At 36.4% G+C, this 24,376-nt stretch overlaps 1 protein-coding gene across 2 annotated transcripts in view; it reads right to left on the reverse strand.

The window, feature by feature from the left end:
- Positions 1 to 15,364, reverse strand: part of LOC131677685 (protein glass) — a 54,522-nt gene extending 39,158 nt beyond the window's left edge. For both annotated transcript variants that reach the window (XM_058957651.1, XM_058957650.1), the window contains exons 1-2: positions 14,769 to 15,364; positions 2,084 to 2,250 (exon numbers count right to left, since the gene is read on the reverse strand). In XM_058957651.1, coding sequence (XP_058813634.1) covers positions 2,084 to 2,188 — 105 coding nt within the window. In that variant the 5' untranslated portion in view covers positions 2,189 to 2,250; positions 14,769 to 15,364. The remainder of the gene's footprint in view (positions 1 to 2,083; positions 2,251 to 14,768) is intronic.
- Positions 15,365 to 24,376: the final 9,012 nt, after the last annotated feature.

The following is a 24,376-nucleotide window of genomic DNA, read 5'->3' on the forward strand; positions in this document are numbered from 1 at the left end:
TTATGAACTTTTCAATTGCACCGATTTTCAGTAGATTACTTTTTTACAGAGATATTAGATTATTACCAATACTAAAGTCGTACATAATACTGGTGGTGTATAAATGATTGAAATCCGTCCAATGAAAGCGTACCGGAGTTAGAAGCGTGCAAACGTTACATAGTTTCGTAATATTGGAGATATTTTAGACCTAGCCTGTTAAGACATTTCTAATGTCAGAAATACTTTTTTATACTACGAATAGGTTTCGTATAGACAACTTTCATAAAATATACGAATAAATATGGTGAATCATTTTTAGCTCCATGAAAACGTTTTTACTTTTACTGCGAGTTTTTCATAAGTATCGCGAAACGAGTTTCATGGTTTTTTAACGAATCGATTTCATTTGTCAAACTAATTGTTTGATGAAATATACGATAATTTTTCTAATATTCACGCCTTTAATAATATGAATGATTTTTGTTTCAAATAATCCCCAAAATTTTTATATACAAAAAAAATCATGTCACTGAATGAATTTATTCGTCAATCTGGTATGAATAGGATTCGTAGAATCAACTCGTGTTTGTATGTTATCAGATGAAGCTTTTTTTAAATTAGTGGCTCATCAATTCAACGTTCGTAATATATTACAAATAATTCTAGTTTTTCGTTTATTTGATCACTTAATTCGTGCAATTTACGAATTATATTCGTTATCAACCTGTGAATTTACGAACAATCCGCTATGAAGATAAAAATAATTTTGAAAAAGCTTCGTAAATATTATGAATAATTTTCATACTCAACTCACAGAATTGGTTTTATGCGACGATCTTTTTACTTCGAAAAATCACTACGAAAGATATTCGTAAATACTACAATTTCTTTTTTGTGTATTTTATCAAACAATTCGTACTATTATTGAAATAGATTAGCCGTCGACCCACGAAAGTTGTTTCGAGCTATTCATATTTTTTGCCATTTTTTCGAAATTGAAACTAATTTCAACTTTTTCAGCAAGTTGAAAAAAAATTGGAGGGGATTTCGGACCCCCAGGACCCTTCCCCTGGATCCGCCACGAAGATTTCGTTTCATTCACGAAAAATAGTTTCGTTATCGACTATAACTTTTGAACAACGTACACAGTATATGTGAAAGTATTAAAAATTTCATTAATCAAATCGCTATTTAAGGTCGGAACATGAGTGAAACCGCCAACATCTTATTCTGATACTGTTGATTTGCTTTTTTCGCTTTCAATACCGTAATACGGTTTCATCGCTTTACAATACTGTAAGTACCGGGTATTAGAAATTCTTCGGTTTTGTCACCCTAGCTAGCCAATACGTCAAATAGAGACGCCATACACTGCTCCAATTAATTGGCCTCAAACTGGAACGTGGTGAAAATGTGGTTTTCGGAACATTGTTGCATGCGTATAGAATTTTGGAACACGACCAATTCAACTAGAAGTACTAATACAAACCTTAATAAGTGTTAGAAAATATTACTGATAAAATCACAGGTTTCGCGCATCAGGTTTGATTCATCTCCCAGTTTTTAATAATAATAGTAATAAAGTAAATATTCAAATCATTATTGACACAAATAATTCAACTATTGAGAGACGCCAGACTCATCTTGTAACTTTAGGCTGCCCAATTTCACCAAATATTTTATCTTATTCTATTTTCACGTCATTCGAATTCCATCCATGAACAAAATGGGTTTAGTGCATGTTCACCTCAGAATTCAAATCCTTTGGCACTAGGTTCAAGTTAAACTGTCAGTTATCCGTTGAACTTTACATGAATATCGATTTAATCCAATAGGTATAGACGAAACACACTTGTTTAATCCTCATGTGCAGGGTTTCAGAGTGCACTAGATATTCCTTTTCCTGTCACTGCAAATGTTGCAACTTTCACTTTCACAAATAATCTGCGAGATCCGCGAGAAAACCACTGAACCGGATCGTCCGGGATAGAAATTGAGACTAAATTCTTCTGCAAGACATCGTTCTATGATGCCAGCTACCACAAGGATGCTTTCATAATTCTCGTCATCACCACCTAGCCTACCCGAGCGAATCACTCACCTGCGGACTGTCGAGGGGCACTCCGAACAGGGGATTGTTCGGAACGTATCCCGTTTCCGGCTCCATGGAAGTTGTACTACCGGCACTCTCGCATGATATATACATAGCTCCCCCTTCCTGAGGTTCGTTACCGTCGTTATGGTTGCAGTCGTTGATCCTATGACGATCTGGAAGCAAAAGTAAAACATAAAAAAAAATTACAATACATTTCCGTACGAGTTTCGTTAAATGTTTGAACTTAATTCGAAAGATTCGTTGTCACATCCTCTCATCATAATACCAGCATCATAATTCCATGGTTCCGATTCCCTTTCGCCACAAAGCGCAGCAATGCTTTCTGTTATGCTCGTTGCTATGCTCTTTCGCACGCCGACGGCACAACCATAGCAACAACCAACACATCGATTTGGATTCGTATTCCCATTCCCGTCCCGTCTCGTCCCATCCCACACATCAACAATCCCCTTTTATGTTGGACTGTGGTCTGTGGCTGCCGACATTCTTCCTCTTTCAGCGAACCAATCGGCGCGGAGTAAAGAACGGCACAGCCAACTTCTGTGGTCTGCAGGCATCGCGCAACCAATCACGTGGCAGCATTTGCAATCGGAATGAACACGCAGTGGCGCTTTTGTGAAATGGGGTAACCGACTGCATGGGAACTGCTGACTGGTAACGCCCCGTTTCGGTGTGCGTGCGGATGGGATCTTTGGAATCTGTCATAATAAAAAAATGCGAAATAGCAAGATATTGAAAGGATCATGCCATGATAGCAAAACTGTATATTTTTAACTCCTCTGACTTCACAATGTTTGAAAGATATAGTTTGGATTGATAGTTTTTGTTTTTCGTATAATATTGCTCTTACACAGTTGGAATGAAAAAAATCATTCGAGTCCAATATCATTAGATTAATAAGCTGCTAACTTTGCAACATTTGCACAGCATACTTCAAAAAGGTTAAAAATCTATTTCATGTTTGTCTCATGCTGATTTCGAAGTTCGTTGTTATGCTTACAAAATCCATATAAAAACGACACTTTCGAGTGAATAACTAGCGACTCTGATCATAAAACGAAATCAGCATAAGCTCACATTGCTGATTTCCGTCGAATGATGCCTAATAGTGCACATGATGGTGGGTCGAACTTACACATGTTGTGTCTCGTTGTGTCGGTTGATGTGCCTACTTTGGCACTATTACTCGTCCTGTAATCGATGGAATGCGTGTAAATTAGCATTAATATCTTTACTTCGTTCCTAAGAATCCTAACTTCTCGTATTCTTAGGCGGTGGTCAGCTATTTTCGTCCGCGTCCCTTATCACCACTTTTTATAAAGTGATTCATCAGCAGTGCTATCTTTGAAAATGAACCACCTTCAGTGGCGTAGCCAGAAATTTGGTTTGGAGGGGGTTTTGAGGAAAATCTTAGATTTTTCAAAAATGTTGGCGGGTCTATTAATGACATTTAATCTGTAGGCCGCGATCGACTGGGTACTACCGTGTTCTGCAGTAATAGCGAAATGGGATGTTATGAGCGGGCATGGGCGCTATAACCCTACCGTAGCAGAACTAAATACCTGTCGCAGGTGTCAGTTATGTCGGGTGACGGACTACGAGACAGGTTAGGTCAAGTTCAACGAGTGGCTCAAAAAACACCACTTTACTAACAAAAGCATGAGCTGAAAACTCGCAACTTCGAAACCGTAGCATTGGAGGAGCTTTGATAGATAAGGCAGAAGGTGTGGAAATGCGGGGATCGAGCGACGGCACAAGAGCTGGGCAAAATGCGCCAACGCGTGATCAAGTGGCAGACGATCAGCGATAGGATATGTGTAGTGTGGATCAAAGGCCATTTCTTCGACTAGAGCATTATCAATGTGCATTGACCTCACGAAGCCGAGAAAGATGCATTTTATGCGCAGCTGGAGCATGTCTATGATAGCTGCCTATGGCGGAATGTTAAACTCGTCATCGGTGACATAAACATCCTGATAGGCCGGGGGCATTGTATAAACCGGTTATCGCACAGGATAGTCTGCACACCTTATAAGGTGTACACATTATTTGTGCAGAAATCTTACGATTGATAAGTATATTATGACGAACACCTAAATAGCGAAGCAGTAGCCGACAAGAGTATTGCAAGAATCAGCTTGTAGACGCGCGCAGTCGACGACAGATTCCGGATCTACCTAAGATTCATGAAAAAATAGGACGGTTGAACCGCTGGCAATGATCAACTGTCAAGTGAGCTACTCAAACACAGAGTACATTGACTAGAGCACTCCACTGGGTGCTTTTGAAGATCTGGAAGGAGAAGATTTTACCGAAGTATAGGATGTAGGGAGTAGTATGCCCCATCTATACAAATTGTGTTAAGCGGGATTTTTGCAACTAATTAGCGATTAATCACATTACTGAACTGCCGTTGTATGCAAAGGTGACATAAACGCCATCCAGTATATTTTTCAGTATATATACGAAAAAGTTAAATTTTACCAAGGTGGCGTTGAAGTCACTTTTACATACTAGGATAGTAAAATCATCTACAAGGTGTTCTCCCAAATTCTTTGTTGCCGCCTATAACCGTTAGTAAGGGAATTCGTAGTGAAATATGGCCTATAATGCACAAATACGGATTGCATTCATATCTTCAACCAATCTATTTGCAATAACATTCTTGAAAATGTTGCTGAAGACACTAAGCCTCGAACTAAATTTGATTGGAATTTGTAATGCATCCAACTGGAAAAATTAATCAATAAAATTATGCTGCTAAAGTGCTAAATACTAAACCTCCAAAAGCTGAGGGTTTCCAAATTATGGAATCTTGTCGCCATTCAATTCGATACCCAAATGTACATCATAAATAGCGAAAAACGTGAAAAATTTTAATTTTTTTTATTACCAATTTTAGCTAGTGGCACTTTATATAAATGCACATAAAAACCGATTTTGACCTGTTAGAGACAAGCATAAAACGCCATTTTTCATCAGTTTCTATGTAGGCGTTTTCATTGAGCTATTTTGCTTGATATTCACATGATTTATCAACTATAGGATCCTCACTAAAATATTAGTTACAAGATCCCATTCTCACAATTTACAAAAAGTCCCCATAACGTTTAAAATATTAGGTTCTCAATGTAATGAACAGATAATAAACTTCCAAAATTATTATTTGAATATTTAACAAACTATTTTTTTATTATTTTAGATTAAAGAGGTTTTAACCTTAAGGTCATTCGCCTCTTCGGGTTAGAAAAATCTCTTATGAAAAATTTCTAACCCTATGTGCGGGGTCGGGACTCGAACCCAGGTGCGCTGCGTACAAGGCACTCGATTTACCAACTACGCTACGCCCACCCCCTTTTAACAAACTAGTCAGCATCAAACTTTTTTTCTTCAATTCAAATATTTTGGTTTGGAGGGGGTTTTAACCCCCAAAACCCCCCCTTGGCTACGCCACTGACCACCTTGGTTATGCAACTATTTTTTGCGATCTTTTTTTTAAATGCAAATAATTAAGCAATCTTCATTTCGTTATATTCTGAATTGCACATATTTTGTCGTATGTAATTTTAAATGTACTTTCATTTGATGGCATTGTAAGGGAACACGTATCCGCCGGTTGATGCCAATCGAGCTGACATTTCTTTAGACTGAGCAAACAAATTTATTTGTTTGTTTAGTGTTTATTTGACCAACCAATCCACTGGGTCTTTAATGCGTGTGGGAAATACGCATTGTCTTGTCTGAATGAATGACTTTTGAATTATGTATGAGGATGGAGAATTGACAGTTAGCAAGATCAATTCAAATCCAATTACCAATTTACAGCAATCATTTCAACACAAAAAAACAAATGTTTTATGGGCATATTTAATGGTTTACTTTTAGTCCATTAACTAATCAGTAAATTATACTGAGCTAAGAATAAGTACGTACTATTAGGAAACGGTGGGTGTTTGATTCGTGCATGATGTTAATATCATTTAGGAACGCAGCATTTATATTTTTTCTGTTCCGCATTTTCATTGTAATATCGCAACGTTTACTCGAACGGGGTGGACAATTTCATTTGTAATCCTACAGTCAATAAACTATTCAAACATCTTATGCACGAAAGTGTATTCTCAGTCGCATCGCTTGCTTGAAGCGAATCCTGACTAACAACCCACCCACTACCCAATCCGTGGTACTTATGGGAGTATCACTGAGTCGGGGCCTTCCGTTAGATCAACCACATCAACACTTCCTTTCTCATCCCAAGTTACGGTAAAGATGGTCTTGGCCCGCAATGGTATCTCTCAGGCGAAATCCTCGCTTGGACTGGACCAATTGTTATTCCCAAACAATGCTCCTCAAGTAGTCTGGCTGGAAATGAGAGTCATCAGTCTGCAATCTACAAAGTATACCGTACTTACGTAACGCAACGCAACGCAAGAATCCCAACTTCACGTATTCTTACTAAGATGGTAAAGGTTCCGTATGATTACAAAGATTTTTTTTAACATTAAAAAAATCTAAAAATGCATAATTCGAATTTCGAACAAGCCATAGATCGTCTAAATCCGTTCACGAACGGCGGAGATATAAAACATTTTATATTTTTACACCACTTACAAATTTTCAATAACCAAAAAAATAAGACCTTTACATACAGGGTATTGCTTTCTGGTGTATTAGGAGGAAAACTAAACCGATTTTGAATATCGTAGTATCAAAGCACGTCTACGCGATTCAATAAATTCTATTCCGAAAATATATTGTGAACTTACTCAATAAATAATTATTTGGGGGTGGGCGTAGCGTAGTTAGTAAATCGATTGCCTTGTACGCAGCGCACCTGGGTTCGAGTCCCGACCCCGCACATAGGGTTAGAAATTTTTCATAAGAGATTTTTCTAACCCGAAGAGGCGAATGACCTTAAGGTTAAAACCTCTATAATCGAAATAAAAAAAAATTAATTATTTATAAAAAATTAATATGCAAGTTCACTTTAAAGACAAAACAATGCGTAAATTCACTCCACAGTGAAAATTTGTCCAGACTTGATGTATTTACCCGTTGGATAAAGCATTGCGTTCAGTCGTGAGGTAGATTTTATGAATACACATATCACCAAGTAATCCACTAAGCAATGAAGAATTATGTTATATTGGTCATGGTGTAAAAATTACCAGTCGCATTATTTATAATAAAGATATAAGGTACCAAAATATCGTCCAATGAACAAAAAAATATCACAGGACAAACCAATTTACAATTCCTCACACGTCCCACACTGCCAATCAAAATGCAGTCAACAAAGATGAAAGCTTCACGACCATAGCCTGCAAAACGCAGAAGCACAACAAAATAGTCTACCGTAAGCTTCAAGACTACAGCAACGATAATACCATGGACAAAGGCGACGATCAAGGTAGCAGGCGACGCCGGAAATGCTCCTCCACCTAGGAAAAAAAAATCTTCGCTCGCAAAGGTAAGTCTCGTGTGTAGGAGTCCATGGAAACACATTAAAATGTTATTTTCTATTATTTATTGCCTTTCTCATATAGAAAGGCTATGCAACCTGCAACTGAGTCTCTCATACCATTCAACTCAGTTCGTCGAGTCCGGAAAATATCTGAGTGTGTGTGTGCTTATATGTGTGTATGTGACCAACAAATGCACATCGGTTACTCAGAGATGACCAAACCGATTTTATCAAACTTAGTCTCAAATGAAAGGTGCAACGTTCCCGTGCTATTGAATTTCATTCCATTCCGACTTCCGGTTCCGGAGTTATGGGTTGAAGAGTGTAGTTGGGCATGAAATGATGCATAACATTTGTTCTAAATTACATAAGGGGTTACATACCTTTTTATTTTTCAAAAAATCAATATTTTTTTACTTTATCTGAAAGTACAACTCCTTGAGAATCTAGGGGCAGATCACTTGTGATGCATTTTTAAAAATCAGCGAAATTAAATGCATTTATTTTCATCAAAACAGAAATTCATAATGTATTTTGCGATGCGTGCAATGTTTTTGTGCTGCGTGCAATGTTGTTTGCGTTGCGTGTAAGACGTCAAAACCCTACAGAAAAACTCCCTACATTTAACAAAACGTCGAACAAAGTGGATCAGCGTAGGACGTTTGTTAAACAATTTTTTCTGCGAGGCAGCTGATGCAAAAATGGAAATTAAATGCATTTTTTCAATTTGATGCAAATTTGTTATACATTCTTAGAGTGATCTGCCCCTAGTTGAGAACACTTTCCCAAATTTTTATAGAGATCAATAGATCGAAAGTTACATCGCTACCAAGCGCGCTTCGTCTATAAAGAGCTGTGGTAACTTGAAATTTTAAACTCGATATTCTCGAAATGTCGTTTTTCCAAAAATGTTTTTTTTCTGTGATCACAATTGCCGAAAAACCACTCAACCATTTTCTTCAATTTTTTTTCAATTGATCGTAATAATTTTTCTCGTACCTTAACGATTCCTTTGTTATGCATCAATTTTTGTTTTATGGATCAGAATTTTTTAATACAATTTTTAGAGCTTAAAACGAGATTTTTTAGGAAAAACGTTATAGAATGCAGGAATTTTTATTTATTCAATTAATCGATAAGGTACGAGGAATACTCATATACTAATGGAATTTTTTGAGTTTTAGGATTTCAGTTGTGATCACCGCAAACCTCTTAAACAAAAAATGGTTTCGGGGAAATAGCCATAACTTCGCCAATTATCAATATATTTTTATGATCTTATTCTTGTTTATTTCACTGAAAAATGTACTACCAAAACACAATAAATTTGATGTAATGAAGTCATTGCTTTAAGCCTTTACGCAAATTCAAACTTTCCTGACATTTTTCGCACAAAAAGGTATGTAACCCCATAAATATCGAAAACTGTACTAAGGTTGAAAGACAATGGCTTTTCGCAGAATAACACAATTAAGGTTGCACAGAGAATGCGTAAAATTCGCAAACGAAAAAAGCAGTTTTTTTCCACACCGTATGTCAGATCTTCATAAAAATCAATCAGCGTATGTAGAATGTTGTTACAGTACTGCTGATTGATTTTTATGAAGATCTGACATACGGTGTGGAAAAAAACTGCTTTTTTCGTTTGCGTATTTTACGCATTCTCTGTGCAACCTTAAACGTTGCCGTAACTGAGGGATTCCATGAGAAACCGGCCGACCGCAAAATATGACCATCGTCGATTCGAACGAAACTTTGCAGGTGTGTTCGCTGTATGAATCTCCATGATATTCTCTGGCAATTGGAATATTTTGATACAAGAGTAATTTTTCAAAAGGGCGTAAACGTTTCTACGTGTATGAATTTCAAATTTTTTTGTTCGATTACTGTATTTTATACAGCAAAACTATCTGAGAACATGTTACAGGGAATGAATACTTCTGTCCGAAAAAAATATACACTGAAAAAAATGTTGTGTCATTTTTCAAAAAAACAAAAATTTATGATAAAAATTTAAATTGCGAAAAAACCCATTTTTCTAAAAAATTTTATATTTTGTTACCAAAAACCTAAAGAGAAAAGAAACATTTTGATTGTGATTGCATGATGGAGAAAAAATCAGTAAAAAAGTTTTTCTAACAATAACTTCGTACATGTTTTTAAATTTCATACTAATTGACATACAAAATTGTAATTTTATTACAGAATATAATTCTATGCACCATTTAAAATCAAAATGCATTTAACAAAAATCTTCCAAAATGCGATAGTTTTCGAGATATTTGAAATTTTGCTACTTCAAAAACAATTAATTCGTGTAATTATGCTCTTTTTAAAAGTTATTCGCGTTACCTCATCAAAAAATGTCAAAAATTTAATGTTTATCGTTTTAAAGACGTAAAAGCAACCTTTTTAGTGTATTTGGATCATGGAGAAGCTTTCAATAAAAAAGTTTTCCTAACAACAACTTTTGACATTTTTTTATAATTCTTACTATTTGCAGTCAAAAATACAATTTTCTTTTTGAATATGATTCTAAACGCCATTTTAAATCGAAATGCTCTTAACAAAAATTTTCTAAAATGTAATAATTCTCGAGATATTTTAACTTTTGTTTTAACAACACAATTATTTTGTTTTATTACGACCTTTTCATAAGTTAGTCGCGTTTCTCCATCAACAATAATAGGTTTTTCAAAAGGCCCGTAAACTGTCATGCAATTTTCTCTTTGACATCAAGGCGATATTGTAAACCATTTGAAAGTTACATGAAAGCAACCAAAATATATTTCAACCATAGGGTCTGTTGATTAAACTATATAGCTGAATCATATGTTGGTTGTTTTCATGTAACTTTAAAATGTTTCACAATATCGCCTTGATGTCAAAGAGAAAGTTGTAGGAAAGTTTACGGGCCTTTTGAAAAACCTATTATTGTTGATGGAGAAACGCGACTAACTTATGAAAAGGTCGTAATAAAACAAAATAATTGTGTTGTTAAAACAAAAGTTAAAATATCTCGAGAACTACTACATTTTAGAAATTTTTTGTTAAGAGCATTTCGATTTAAAATGGCGTTTAGAATCATATTCAAAAAGAAAATTGTATTTTGACTGCAAATAGTAAGAATTATAAAAAAATGTCAAAAGTTGTTGTTAGGAAAACTTTTTTATTGAAAGCTTCTCCAGGATCCAACTACACTAAAAAAGTTGTTTTTACGTCTTTAAAACGATAAACATTAAATTTTTGACATTTTTTGATGGGGTAACGCGAATAACTTTTAAAAAGAGCATAATTACACGAATTAATTGTTTTTGAAGGAGCAAAATTTCAAATATCTCGAAAACTATCGCATTTTGGAAGATTTTTGTTAAATGCATTTTGATTTTAAATGGTGCTTAGAATTATATTCTGTAATAGAATTACAATTTTGTATGTTTATTAGTATGAAATTTAAAAACATGTACGAAGTTATTGTTAGGAAAACTTTTTTACCGATTTTTTCTCCATCATGCAATCAAATTGTTTTTTTTTCTCTTTAGGTTTTTGGTAACAAAATATAAAAAATTTAAAAAAATGGGTTTTTTCGCAATTTTAATTTTTTTCATGATTTTTTGTTTTTTTGAAAAATGACACAACATTTTTTTCAGTGTATATTTTTTTCAGACAGAAGTATTCATTCCCTGTAACTCGTTCTCAGATAGTTTTGCTGTATAAAATACAGTAATCGAACAAAAAAATTTTGAAATTCATACACGTAGAAACGTTTACGCCCTTTTGAAAAGTTGCTCTTGAGTCAAAATAATCTTATTACCTGTGGAAAATATTTAGTCTTGCATGACGGTGAAACGTGTAAAGTTTCATTGGAATCTAAGATGGTCGGTTGCGATTTTAAAGATTTTCGGACGGATCTTCGTGGAATTCCTCAACTACTACAGCCGATCAACGGTAACAGCCGAAATGACAGTCGTTAATGATGTTATCTACCGTGTAGGTATCTAATTCACATAAGATAAGCGACCTACATATAAATCAAGCAGATTTGAGAATGATCAAGAATAGTCCCGCTTTATACATTTAAAGAAATAGAGTAGCTTTGATAAAATGCCGAACACGATCAAATCTGAAATTGTTCCGAATACTCCGAAAAATCGATGTTGCAATCCTTTTGGTTTGGCCTGTCTTCGAAAACGAGAGCATCTCAGACATGTTTTAAAACAACATTTAGATGTTCTAAAGTTACCCGTGACAAACGAGTCCCTACAACGAAAAATATGCAATACTTGTAGACGTAAAGTTTCTGAATTGAAAAAGGAAAGTGAAAAAAAGGTAAACAATACTGTTGATAGTATTTTGAATACATTTTTACTTATGAACGTGAAAATTGATTTTTTAAGGATGAGGTGGATGATGATTCTGATTTCAACGCACATGACGTATACCCGAAACATTTTCCAACAAGTTCCGATGTCGTTTGAGGACGAAAAGGAGGTGGTGTCCGCAGAAATTGATGCTATTAACCTTCCGGCAGTCGCGCTAGTGCACTGAGTGCACGCTGCCTTGAAAAACTAGCGAAATCGTCTTAGAGCATCAGTGGTTGCTCGTTCAGTGAAGGTTCAATCATGGTTTAGCTTTAATAGCATTTTCACCTATTCGAAAACGAAAAGTTTCTCACAAGCTTTTTCATTTTGGTGGTAGTAATCATGATTATAGCGAAGAGGAAAATGATGAAAATAGTGTTTTGCAAGTTTTGAAACAAGAATTCAATGCACAGTGGTCCGAATTCACAATTTAGGAAGACAAAAATGTTTGTGGCTAAACCTTATGTTTTAGAGCTATGATGTCTTCAGGACAAATAATCAGTATTGATTAGGCCATCTCGAGATGTAGATGGTATTAGGGTGGCTCTTATTGTTAGGGTGATTCAAACATTATTTTCTGATTGTGAAGAGATCGAATATTGCAGTCTTCAGCAATATTGTACAGGAACTTACACCAAGTAACTTTGCTGAAGACGTCATAGTTGTATCTCCAAAGGTTTTTATTTTATAGCTATTTTAATTGAGCAACGTAGGGTGTTCCTAACAAAACCAGTTTTTTCGTTCTAACTTTTAGCACAGAGAACAGACGTCCATCTTCAGCATTCAACTTGTGTAAAATCTCTAACGGTTTCCAAGGTAGTTGGGATATCCCAACCAGGTGCGCCACTGTCGTCATGTTTTTTATGGCTGAGTTCGACGGAATTGACAGCGATTATTCCTCTACCCAGTCAAACTAGTATGGAACCGGTTCGGACTTCCAGCATGAATTCTAGCTCAAATGTATCAACCGATAGAGTCGGAATCGGTTGTTTTCTTTGAGCAAGATTCCATACTGAATCCATTTGGGATTTCGAACCGGTTCCGCAATGGATTTGACGGATAGTTGGGATAGCTTCGTGTGGCGGCGCTAGTGTTTATCGTATACTAATTCAAATGTTTACACACGTTTTTTAAATATTTTTGTTCGATCATGGATGTCTGTTCTCTGTGATTTTAGTATTAACCATCTTGCTATTAGAGCATGGTACTATTTGCCGTAAAAGTATTACGTCTTAGTTTTGGGTGTACTGTTGCTCCCTAAGCAAACGTTTTCATGACTAACTGAAATATATTAGCGGACAAGTAGGCTACCACATACGGAAGATTTATTTATTTTATTTGTATTTATTTTATTTTTCAACTGACTGACAATGTCTTATTGCAATGGAATGAAATGGAAACGTTGATCCCATCTTACTAACTTAATGATGCAATCAGTCCCCACCTTTTAGGCGCTCTTCATAAATGAGAGACATCTCATCAGTTTCGTAGAGTCGTATAAACAGCTAAATGGACATCTATTGGCAATTATATTAAGCGAGTCAAATTCTGGTTACAATATTAAGTTCCGTGTGAGCCTAATAGCGAGAGCAAACGTTGATAGATAAGTGATTAATTGACTGTCGCGATTGATTGACTATTATGTGATTTGGCAGCAATCGGTATCCGATTCAAAGAATCAACAAAATCACGATTGTTTCTCATATTGCTGTTGTAAGTAATACAAGAGCGTTTTCTTGGTTTTATGCTTTCGGTTGAGCTGCTAAACTGGAATCGTAGTCACAGCAAACCCCTTTGAAAAAATGGGTTTTGCGGAAATTGTTGCAACTTCGACAATTATTAATATTTTTTCATGTTCTCAAGTGGATTTTGCAAATTAGACATTGTATTACGCAAGACGTATAAGAAGTATTCAATAAAAAATTGGCTACATAGCATCACAAAAATTTAAATTTTTACCTATTTTCCCGCACCTCAACATATATAACCCTTTAAAATGACGCGAGAACAAATTCCGTTCTAGGCAAATAGGCTTGGTGTGCTTATCAAGAGCGCAGGACATTGACTTTCAACATATTTACGAAATATGTTTAGTTCAAAAACTTTGGTTGAAAATGACAATCACTAACAAAAACGTGCTGATGTTGAGAGTTGTAGTATTCAGCATTCTACAAATTTTTTTTCTTCAACATTTTCGTGCAAACATATATATTCAAGGGACAAGTTCGTTAAGAATTGCCGAGATTCATGTTCTTCTATGATTGTTTTTATAAGAAAAATTGGGTGGGGTAAAACGCTTCCCCCACTTTTGCCCTCTAGTTACCCTCTGACTACGTGCCTGTAGTTCGAAGTTGAATACTGTCTGAAGTATCCTATGTTTTTTGTATTTATACATGCTGCCAAATTTGATAAAATGCCAAAACATCCAGCTTTCAGCGGTAGAAGACAAAGGGTTTAGTCGACGGGAAACTAAGCTTGCTCATATGACCCAATTCCGTGCTATCCCATCCTTGCCTTTTCACTGCCTTGCTCTGCTTTTAATATTAAAATGTTTCATATGTTCAGTTCCTTGCTATTTGAATACAAAACTATTGACTCATTCGTAAAAATGAGAAGAAGAAAAAGAATATTTTGGTTGAATTCCTAAACGAATGTATTTTTGTATGTCCGACTAAGAATATTCGTAATGACGAAAAGTTTTTTAAAAGGGGCGGGGCTCTTAAATACAAACATCTAAAATTCAATAATACTTAGTGTTGACTGTTCTCCTCATGAACCTCAAGAATAGTTAAGCTCTTAACCATAAATTCCTAATTAAAAATCAAATGAACTCAACCGTACTTACCCAGTATGTATAAGATAGAAATTTGAGCAAATAAAACAAACTTCACAGACAAAACAACAAAAATGCTACAACGTATAAAGCAGCTTATTAAACATTTCTTATTTGTAAAGAGCCTCCAGTGACGCGTTAACCGCTTTGATGCAATCGAATTTACACATTCGTATCATAATAAGTAGCACTTGTTTCTCATGACTTTAGTTACACTTTTGCAGCACTTCGTTAGCTCCAAATCTTCGACTTCTGCGATCTTAAGCTGGGCCGGCATCCCTCTGTTGCACTTTATTCCTGAACTTTTTACCGAAGAACGCCGCTTCCCTCGCTGGGATCCACCGTATCCAAGTGGTCAACTCGCGGGAACCTGCAGCGATCTGCATAGCTACAGACGGATAAGGCAGGACATCGTGATCCGCCCGACGTGGAAATGATCAGTACCGACCGAGGATACAATTTTCTTGTGCTGAACCGGGTACGGTTGGGTTGCTGCGGTCATAGGAACGGAAGAGCGAGAGAAAGAGACCAAACACCGGAGACGCGACTGACAGGGGGACACGATATCGATAGGTTGAGGGTACTTCGTGGACTGAATCGTACTACAAAAACTTACAAACTATCAGCGAACGACATAATACGATCCGCCTGTCCGTCCGGCCGACCAACCGCCACCCGCCAGGAACCTCATCAGGTTTAGCCTCCTCGTTTTACATAAAAACATACACATCGAGAATACGCGTTCCTATCGGGAAAAGAGGGAGCGAGCGGGTGGTTGGGTTGGGATAAACATAAACGAACGAAAGGACAGCGCGCGGCGCGGAAAGACACCCTCTTTAACTCGGCCTCAATCTCGTCAAGTCACGCCAAACAGAAGGCAAAAGGAAAAGACAAACGGATAGGCCTCAGTGCATCGTGGTCTCGAAGGGCACTAGGGATGCTCGTGAATCTGGATCGGGCATGCCATTTTCGAAGAGTCGACTCAAGTTCCTTTGCGAACAATTTGTCTAAATTTTAGTTGGATAATTTTACTCTACAGTCAGATATCAACATGTTTTAATTCACCTAGTGGTGAAATTTTACCTTTCTCATTCATTAAGGATTCCATAACTTGTTACATCTAATTTAAATATTTTATTGAATTGAAGCACTAGGTCAAAGTTGAAATTCTGCTTTTTGTCGAATTCTTGTACTTTCAAAGGTGCACCTACAACGGTCAAGGCAGTTGAATAGCAACCGAAACACAAGAAATTTAATAATCAATTCAGAGCATCCAGTACGGTTCAATGTTGCAAATAGCGTTGAATTTTGGAGCCGTTGAAACCGGTGACTGTAGTTTCAGACCAAATTTTATCTTCATGGTTTAGTAGAACAAAATATGAGACGTCATCTGTATATCGGCACTGAATACTTCACTAGGTATCGAATTGATACATTGATGACCAGAAAATATTTTAAAATATTAACAGAAATCCGGTTTATTTTTAGAAATCCGTGTCTTCGGGACTGGATTTGATCCGAATAAAAGTTAAAGTAGGATTGTGGAGATATTACACTACTCATTTGAGTTCACGTTTATGTTGATCAGTCCAGATATTTCAGGGGATCAAATTACATTTATGCTTCCCCCAGTACACAGTGGGCCAGAATGTAAATTTAGTTGGAATTTTAACTTTTTGCTAAAACTGGACAACTTGGCCTTATAGTATGTTGAAGAAAATTGATGTTCTTTACAAAGCCCTTCTTTTCCTTTAAGGGGGAGGGCTAAGGGTTTCAGCGTAAAAAAAAACACTTTTTTCGCGAATTTTTCAGAAATTTGGGTGAAGCGAATTCGATCAAAGCTTTTGTACTTAGCCTTAAACAGAAGCTAAGGTGGTTCTAATTTCAGCAAGATTTAAAATTGGACTTTTTAACGTTTCGAGATAGGGCGTGACCTTTTTCGACGAAGTTGTAGAACTACACGCTTTAGACAAATTTTCTGAAGACACGCAATCTATATCTCTAATACTTTCCATTGCACGAATAATCGAAATGTAAGCTTCAGGGTGATCATTACAAAAACGGTTTTATTTCTATAACTTTTGCAGTTTTTATTTTAGACTTACGTACCCTTTGGACAACTTGAACATTATTTTATGGCGCATAGTTTATTTATAAGGCATTATCTTCGATTGGGGCACTTAAGGGGTTACATACCTTAATGGTTTTCAAAAAATTGGATTTTTTATTACTTTATCTGAAAGTACAAATCCTTGAGAATATTTTCCCAAATTTTCATAGAGATCCGAAAAATAGATCGAAAGTTACAACGTTTCCCAGCGCGCTTCGACTACCAAGAGCAATGGTAACTTGAAATTTTAAACTCGATTATCTCGTAGTGTCGTTTTTCCAAAAATTGTTTTTCCGTGATCACGATCGCTGAAAAACCACTCAACCGATTTTCTTCAATTTTTTTTCAATTGATCGCAATTATTTTTTCTCGCACATTAACGATTCGTTTTTTATGCAAAAATTTTTGTTTTGTCGATGAGATTTTTTTAATACAATTTTTTGAGTTTAAAACAGCGAATTTTAGGGAAAACGTTCTCGAATGCAGGAAAAAAATTATAATTTATTCAACTAATCGTTAAGGTATGAGGAATTCTCAAATACTAATGGAATTTTTTGAGTTTTGGGATTTTAGTTGATCTATTGGTCGTCAACCGTGATCACCGCAAACTTCTTAAATAAAAACCAGTTTTAATCAACCTAGTGGTGCAATTGCGTCTGTCTCATTTATCCAAATTATGATTCATTAGCTGGTTTTGTTCAATAGAATTGTGGAAATATCTATTACAGTCTTATTTCACGTATTCCACGACTACTACGAAAGTAGACGCAGACTCACTTTAAACAAAAAGTATAGGGGAGACCGGGGCTGCGGTGTTTTCAGTTTTCATTTTTTACCGCTTTGATGTAGATAGATCTTGCAAAATAGAACATGCGGATGTAGCCAATATCTCTGAATTTTATCAAAGTGTTTGTTGTATTGTCTTTGTTTTTAAAGACAAAAATATGTGACGCGGAAATCCCGCCAATTTACCTCGGCCCCGAGTGATTGCATAGCCTTTCTTTATATGAGAAAGGCAAAAAGGGTTTCGGAGAAAAGCCATAACTCCGCCAATTATCAATATATTTTTATATATTTATGCTTGTTTATTTCGCTGAAAAATGTACTACCAAAATACTGTAAGTTTGATGTAATCAATTCATTGCTTTATGCCTTTACGTATATTCTTTCTTGACATTTTCCGCACAAAAAGGTATGTAATTCTCGTTCAAAAGCAACAAATAAAAATTTACCTACTTCCCCAAGAAAACAAGTTTAAACGTGTTAATCCGCTTCAAAATAAAAATACAACTTCTCTACCTATAGGGGAACATGGGGAGACTTGACCAAGAGAATTCTGTAAAATCAAAACAATAAATTAGGACCTAAAACATGCAGTCTTCATATTTTTACATACTGTCGAGAACCTTAAGTACCAGCAAAAAATATAAAAGGATTGCATTTAATAAATTTCGATTTTTTATGCATTTCCTTTTAAGGATTAACTGTACTGTTTACATTGTATGTTAGCATGTCACGAAATCAGCCATTTTACTGCTAACTTTGTTTACTAGTATTAACAGATATAGACTGATGTTTGAGGTGGGATTTTTGGGACGTATTTATCATTAACAGTAGGTACCACAGCATGGTAAATATCAGAAATTTTGAATCTTTCTTCAGCTTATTTCCGCTTGGTCAAGTCTCCCCATAAAATCTTGGTCAAGTCTCCCCAAACATTATTTATTGCGAAAAATGCTGTTCAAATGTTAGTAGTAACTACTCCAATGTTCCAATTTATATTAAACCATTTCACCACTTCATAAGGAATAAGATGATGTATGAGCAATAAAAGAGAAATTATTAATCGAGTAGATATGTCCATACAAAGTTTGATAAAAATTAAATCATTTAACACAAATTTATTAATTACGGAATATTTTCTGTAAGAAAAGTATTTTTCATTCCAAACTTTTACAATTACCTTGTGGGGTCCAAACAAGTTTAAAAATATTTTTGAATTTTTTTTAAGAACCTAATAGAACACGTCATAGCAAATAATAGAATTTTGCGCTTGGTCAAGTCTCCCCATGTTCCCCTACAAGGATCCTTTATCTCCGTCACACCATCTTACAATGGTGCATCATCTTATGCTTCAGTGGCAGGCAACACAGCTACCAAGACGGTGACTACCACGCCTCCAAATTCGTTTTCACACAACGCTTCCTTTGCTCCAACCGATTTATTTATTACAGCAACCAATGTTTCAGTTGATGACTGCAATGCTATGCAAATGCTACCTCCATGTTTGAAGCTTTCCGAACTGCGTGGGAATTTGCTAACAAAATTGTAATTAATTTAAAGTTTAATATTGAATTTAAATAATCATTCAATTTCATTAAATTGGAATGCTCGTTCGTTAATAACGTGCGAAGATAAATTTTTCAACTTTTTGAGGTTACATAGTGTGCATATAGTCGTTTCGACCGAATTTTTTTAAAACCAAATTTTAAATTGAAGAGTAACTGTAAGTTTGTTATTAATCGAGTTGATCGATCGATTAGATTCGGCGGAGGAATCACAATAGCGCTTAATCGCCGAATCAAACAATGCGTCTTGCCGTCTCTTTGAACTTGGTGATCGATAGTTTAGAAGTTGAAACCGATCTTGGTAGCATTTTCATCGCTGCAGCGTATTTGCCTTTTCAATGCACTGGAGAGCAAACTGATTTCTTGAAAGGAAACTTACAAAAACATACAAGAAATCGGTCGAAATTAACGCTAAACACCGATCCTGGAATAATGCTCAAAGCAATTCCAACGGTAAACTACTTTTTACTGATTGCTCTGCTGGCTATTTTTAAATTTTTTTCCCAAATGGACCTACATGCTATTCGTCTGTAAGCAATCCATGAACATTTGATTTGATTTTGACAGATCAAAGTCACATTTCTGATTACCTCCCAGAAACTTTTTCACTTTCTCAAGAAGCCTAGTACATCCGGAATGAGATTGGGAATGTGTGCTGATTTATGTTGCAATTTCAGTCCGAATGTAGCAACCCATTCTGACTGAATCGGTTTTCGAATCGGTTGTTACATTTGCGCTGAAATTCCACGAGCGGAATCTTCTGTGAAAATGACTGAGACAGAGAGAGCTTCAACGTTTCTCTTAGTGATAACTAAAGGGAAGAATGTATGGGCGCAAATAGTTTTGTAAGATTTTATTTGAAAAATTATAAATAAGTATCCAAATAAACTATTTCAAATTACCCACATTTTTCTGCATGAAACGTGTACTTATTTTACAACTAGAATATCATAGTTTCTCCAAAAACCCAATTTTTAATATTTTTTCCATACATTTTAATTCACGTCAGCTACCAATGAAGCAGCGCAATCTCTTAAATATTTTCATGAAAGTATGGCTTAATTCCTTCACTTACACACTAACAGGCTGTCTAGGAAGTTACGACTCAAGCTATTCTCGTACAGTATGCGGAAATATCATTTGATTCAAAGGGGAAGATAGGGTAAAACGGACCCCCCTAAGGAAATAGCTATAGATCATCAATTGGGAGAATTAATGATATCGTTTAGCCAACATTTTCCTATGTAATCACAATCATAACGCTTTGCAAAATATTCAAAAACATGAAAATAATTCAATTCTTCAAAATCATTTAAAATTACGTTTTGAAAAATAAGCGGAGCAAAACGCACCTGTGTGGGGGTAAAATGCACCACAACAACGGGTCTGAATGCACCGCAACAACGGGGCAGAATGCTCGGCGAACAAGTAAGTAGTTTTGATTTCTGACGGAATTTCACAGAAGTGTGCCATTAAATAGCCTTAGGTTATACAATTAGTAGGTTTTCACAACGATTTTTCCACTTTCCATTAAAAAACCAGTAAAATCAAACAGAACTGGAATGCACTGATATAATAGTAAAACAGCATTTATAAGAGCTTGCACGAGCCACAATAATTACATGAGAAGAGCACGTTATTGTTTTTTGTTCATTTCTCGAGTTGCTATTGATGTACGGTTATCAAACTTTAACAGTGTATGCTTACTATGGCGAACTTCCGAATGGTGTTACCCTTTTCTAAAAATTTTCAGCTGTTTTCTATATAAGCAAGGGGTGCATTTTGCCCTGGGGGTGCGTTTTACCCATTTTCCCTTATATGCGCCACTCAGTGCATTTGATACTCCAGATTCCAATCATACCCTTTACAAAAGCGGTAAATCGTTACCCGGAAAACCGAAAATTCTCGAGTTTAATAATCGATCTTTTTTCTTGCTCTTGCTCTTCTTGAAGGGCATACCTGTATTATGCTGTTTATCCACACGTAGTACACGACTAAACAACTAGATAATAAACTATGAGTTACAGGTTGCATCGCTTGTTTGGAGCGAATCCTAGACCTTATACCGTTATAGCTTGAGTTTGAGCTTGTGCGACCACCCCTGGCTGCTACTGCGGTATCGATCTGGACTAGCTAAAGTTGCACAGGGAATCAGTAAATAATTATGCTTGGGAGTAGCGATACAGCTTTCAATGTGCCACTTCTGCGAATCCTAAAGTGTTTATTCATCAATAAAAGTGCCGGGCAGTCCCGAACGTAGATCGCGAAAGGACAGGAAAGGAATGTTAGTCCGATACTTGCTTTTGCTAGAGGTCATATATACTACTGCGCACTCCACAAATATCACGGGAGGAGGATATTTGTTAGTAAGTGTAGGGGTCAGCCTGTTTCCGCTACGAAGCCAAAGACTGACATTAGAGAGGTGACTCCACTATGTGGACTAGGTATCGACCCATCAACTCATGGACCGGAGACCAACGGCTTTACTTCCCTTCCGAAGGAAGACGTGACCGTAGATTTTTTCACATTAGAAAAATCTCAACGACCTCGGCTGGGATTAAACCTAGACCAACTGGGATGGGTGGTGATCATGCTTACCACTCAACCGCCGGCGCCGTCCAATCCTAGACCTTATACCATTATACATCTCAAACTCCGTGACACCTATTGAAGAGTCTGACGGGTCGTCGCCCTTCCGTTAAGTAGGTGAAGCATACGCACTTCCCGTCTAATTTATCATTCTCTGTAAACGATGGAGATGGTAGTGCCCGGCAATGGTGGCTATCATGCGGTTGAGATTTTAATATGTGGGAACAGCATTATCTGTACAACTTTTAACGCGCTGCTAACAGTTCCTGAAATGGTACATATGGTGCTAGCATTTAGGCGAACAATGCGTTCGTATCGTTTATTACTATTTTTTGGAATACTGCCAGAATACTTGTAGTTTTGTGAGGGATTTTTAAAATGATGTAAGGACTCTTGCCGGACTGGATTTGGAACTAATTTGTCCAGTAACTTTTTTGTCTGATTCAAAACACAGATATAACAAGAAATGTAGATCTTAGCTTCTTTTACAGTTGAATGAAGATTCTATGTGATTTTAGGGGAACCAAAATTTGGTATTTAATATCTAATGTCACGGCCACTCTATTGCAATGTCTTCAGTCTTAAGCTTGTATAACTTAATTCCGATGTATGGAATTGGCCAACACGAGCATCTCTAGGGCGTACAAGTACAAATACACCCATAAGAACGTCATGCATTGCCTGCTTAGATCAAACATCCGCAAATTGTATCATCAATATACCATTGAGCCGTCCACCAGCTACATGTTTTACGACGATAACTATAGCTCCTACCATACAAACTATCCTTCTGGTGTAGGTTGGCCGTCCCCTGCTACTCCTCCAACCGAACCGTATGCCATCCATGACGACAGGAGCCAAATTTGATACTTTTTTCCTTCCATTGTGCACTTCAGAACCGGTGCTGTCTGAATGTTTTATTTTTCCTTCCTACCTACTTAATCCCAACCTGATGACATGATGTTCTCGTATCATCTTTTCCTTTATTTACTTGCTGTTTAATGTTTGCTTTAATATATACCTACATACGTGCAGGCACAGTTTGCGGTAAAAATTGACTTATTGGATGTGAATCCGATTGCACTCAAGCGAAGCGGTTTCATCGGAAAGTGTGAAAGGGACGAATTACAAGGATAACCTAGTCATGTATGCGAACGAATAGCTTTAATAAACTAATTTGTAAACAAGTCGATTCGAGGAATATTGGCCATTTAAGTTCACGTAATCGCGGTAGCGTACGATTCAGTCATCCGCTTTCACCAGACACAAAAAGACACAAAATCACGATTTAAACAATATGAACAGGACTATAATGAATCGGTTATCCTATTGGTTAAGCTTTAGCCATGAGGGCTAAAAAGAGTAAAATTGGAACGGTTATTGACCTTAACATTCAAGATTTGTAACAATCCTATAAAAAATGACGGCGATCGACACTTGCAAAAAAACGGCTCATCAGTTCAATATAAAACATAAGGTTCCATCACCACGATATTAACTTATTCTCACAACTGCTTGAGACCGGTAATTTCGATTATCACACTTCAGTGGCTCTTACTCGCTTGCTTGACACAACTGCCGGGTGCCTCTACTCGGACAAGTGAAGAACGGGTTCTCTTCGAAACCATGGACTAAACCATAACGATCATTGACAGACTCCCTCTCGCTTTTGATCAATGAATTTCTTTTTGTTTTTACCTGTATATTTATATTGACCCAGCTATACTTTGCCTTTGGTGTAAAGGAAGCGAATATCAAAGGTTTTTGAATATGTCCGAGCTACAATAAAATGGGTTCTTTCCAGCAGCAGTTGCCAATCCCGGAAAAGGTTTCGCCCGGAGAAAAGATTGAGAAAAAAATCACGTACACAAGATCCAACAAGTTGGATTTTTGTGTTTCGAATTCATCTCGTCAGTAACTAGCACCAACTTGGAGCCCAGCTAAGCGATATATCTAAACTATTACCCAAATAAGCTCTAATTAGACACTATATCCAAACAGTCATAGTACTTGAGAAGTCATATATATCGTGTGACTGTTTTAGATCCCTTGACAATTTTAGACCCCCGCCTACTTCGCTTGAGATTTTTGACATTGTTATTATGTGAAAATATGTGGAAAAATATCTTAAATACTATTGGCGATTTGCAGCAAAACCAAAATTAGTCATGCGACACCTATGATTCAGCCCATGAACTGGCAAAGTGATACAGTTTGTATTTTTTCACTCGCAAGTGAGTCGTAGCTTCCAACAAAAACTTCAATTTCTTCTCGGAAAAATCGGATTTATCAGGTGTCGATTATTCGTAAGCAGCAAACAATATAGGAATTTCATGTAATTGTTTTCGCCGACGATTTTTATGACGCGCGCTCGTCAAATGTTTACACTTTAACGAGCTAGCCTAGTATATGTAAGCCGTGGCGTTCAAGGAGCTTTTATTCTCAGGTGATACGATCCTCGAAATCGCCGATCAGCCATGTTGGCTCTAAAAACGACAGCTAACAACATTGTTTACTACATCCCCTTGCATGTTTGCTTGGATTTCAGCATGTAAACAAAGTTGTTCGCTGTC

This window comes from Topomyia yanbarensis, chromosome 1 (assembly GCF_030247195.1).
Source record: "Topomyia yanbarensis strain Yona2022 chromosome 1, ASM3024719v1, whole genome shotgun sequence".
In the NCBI taxonomy this organism is placed as follows: domain Eukaryota; kingdom Metazoa; phylum Arthropoda; class Insecta; order Diptera; family Culicidae; genus Topomyia; species Topomyia yanbarensis.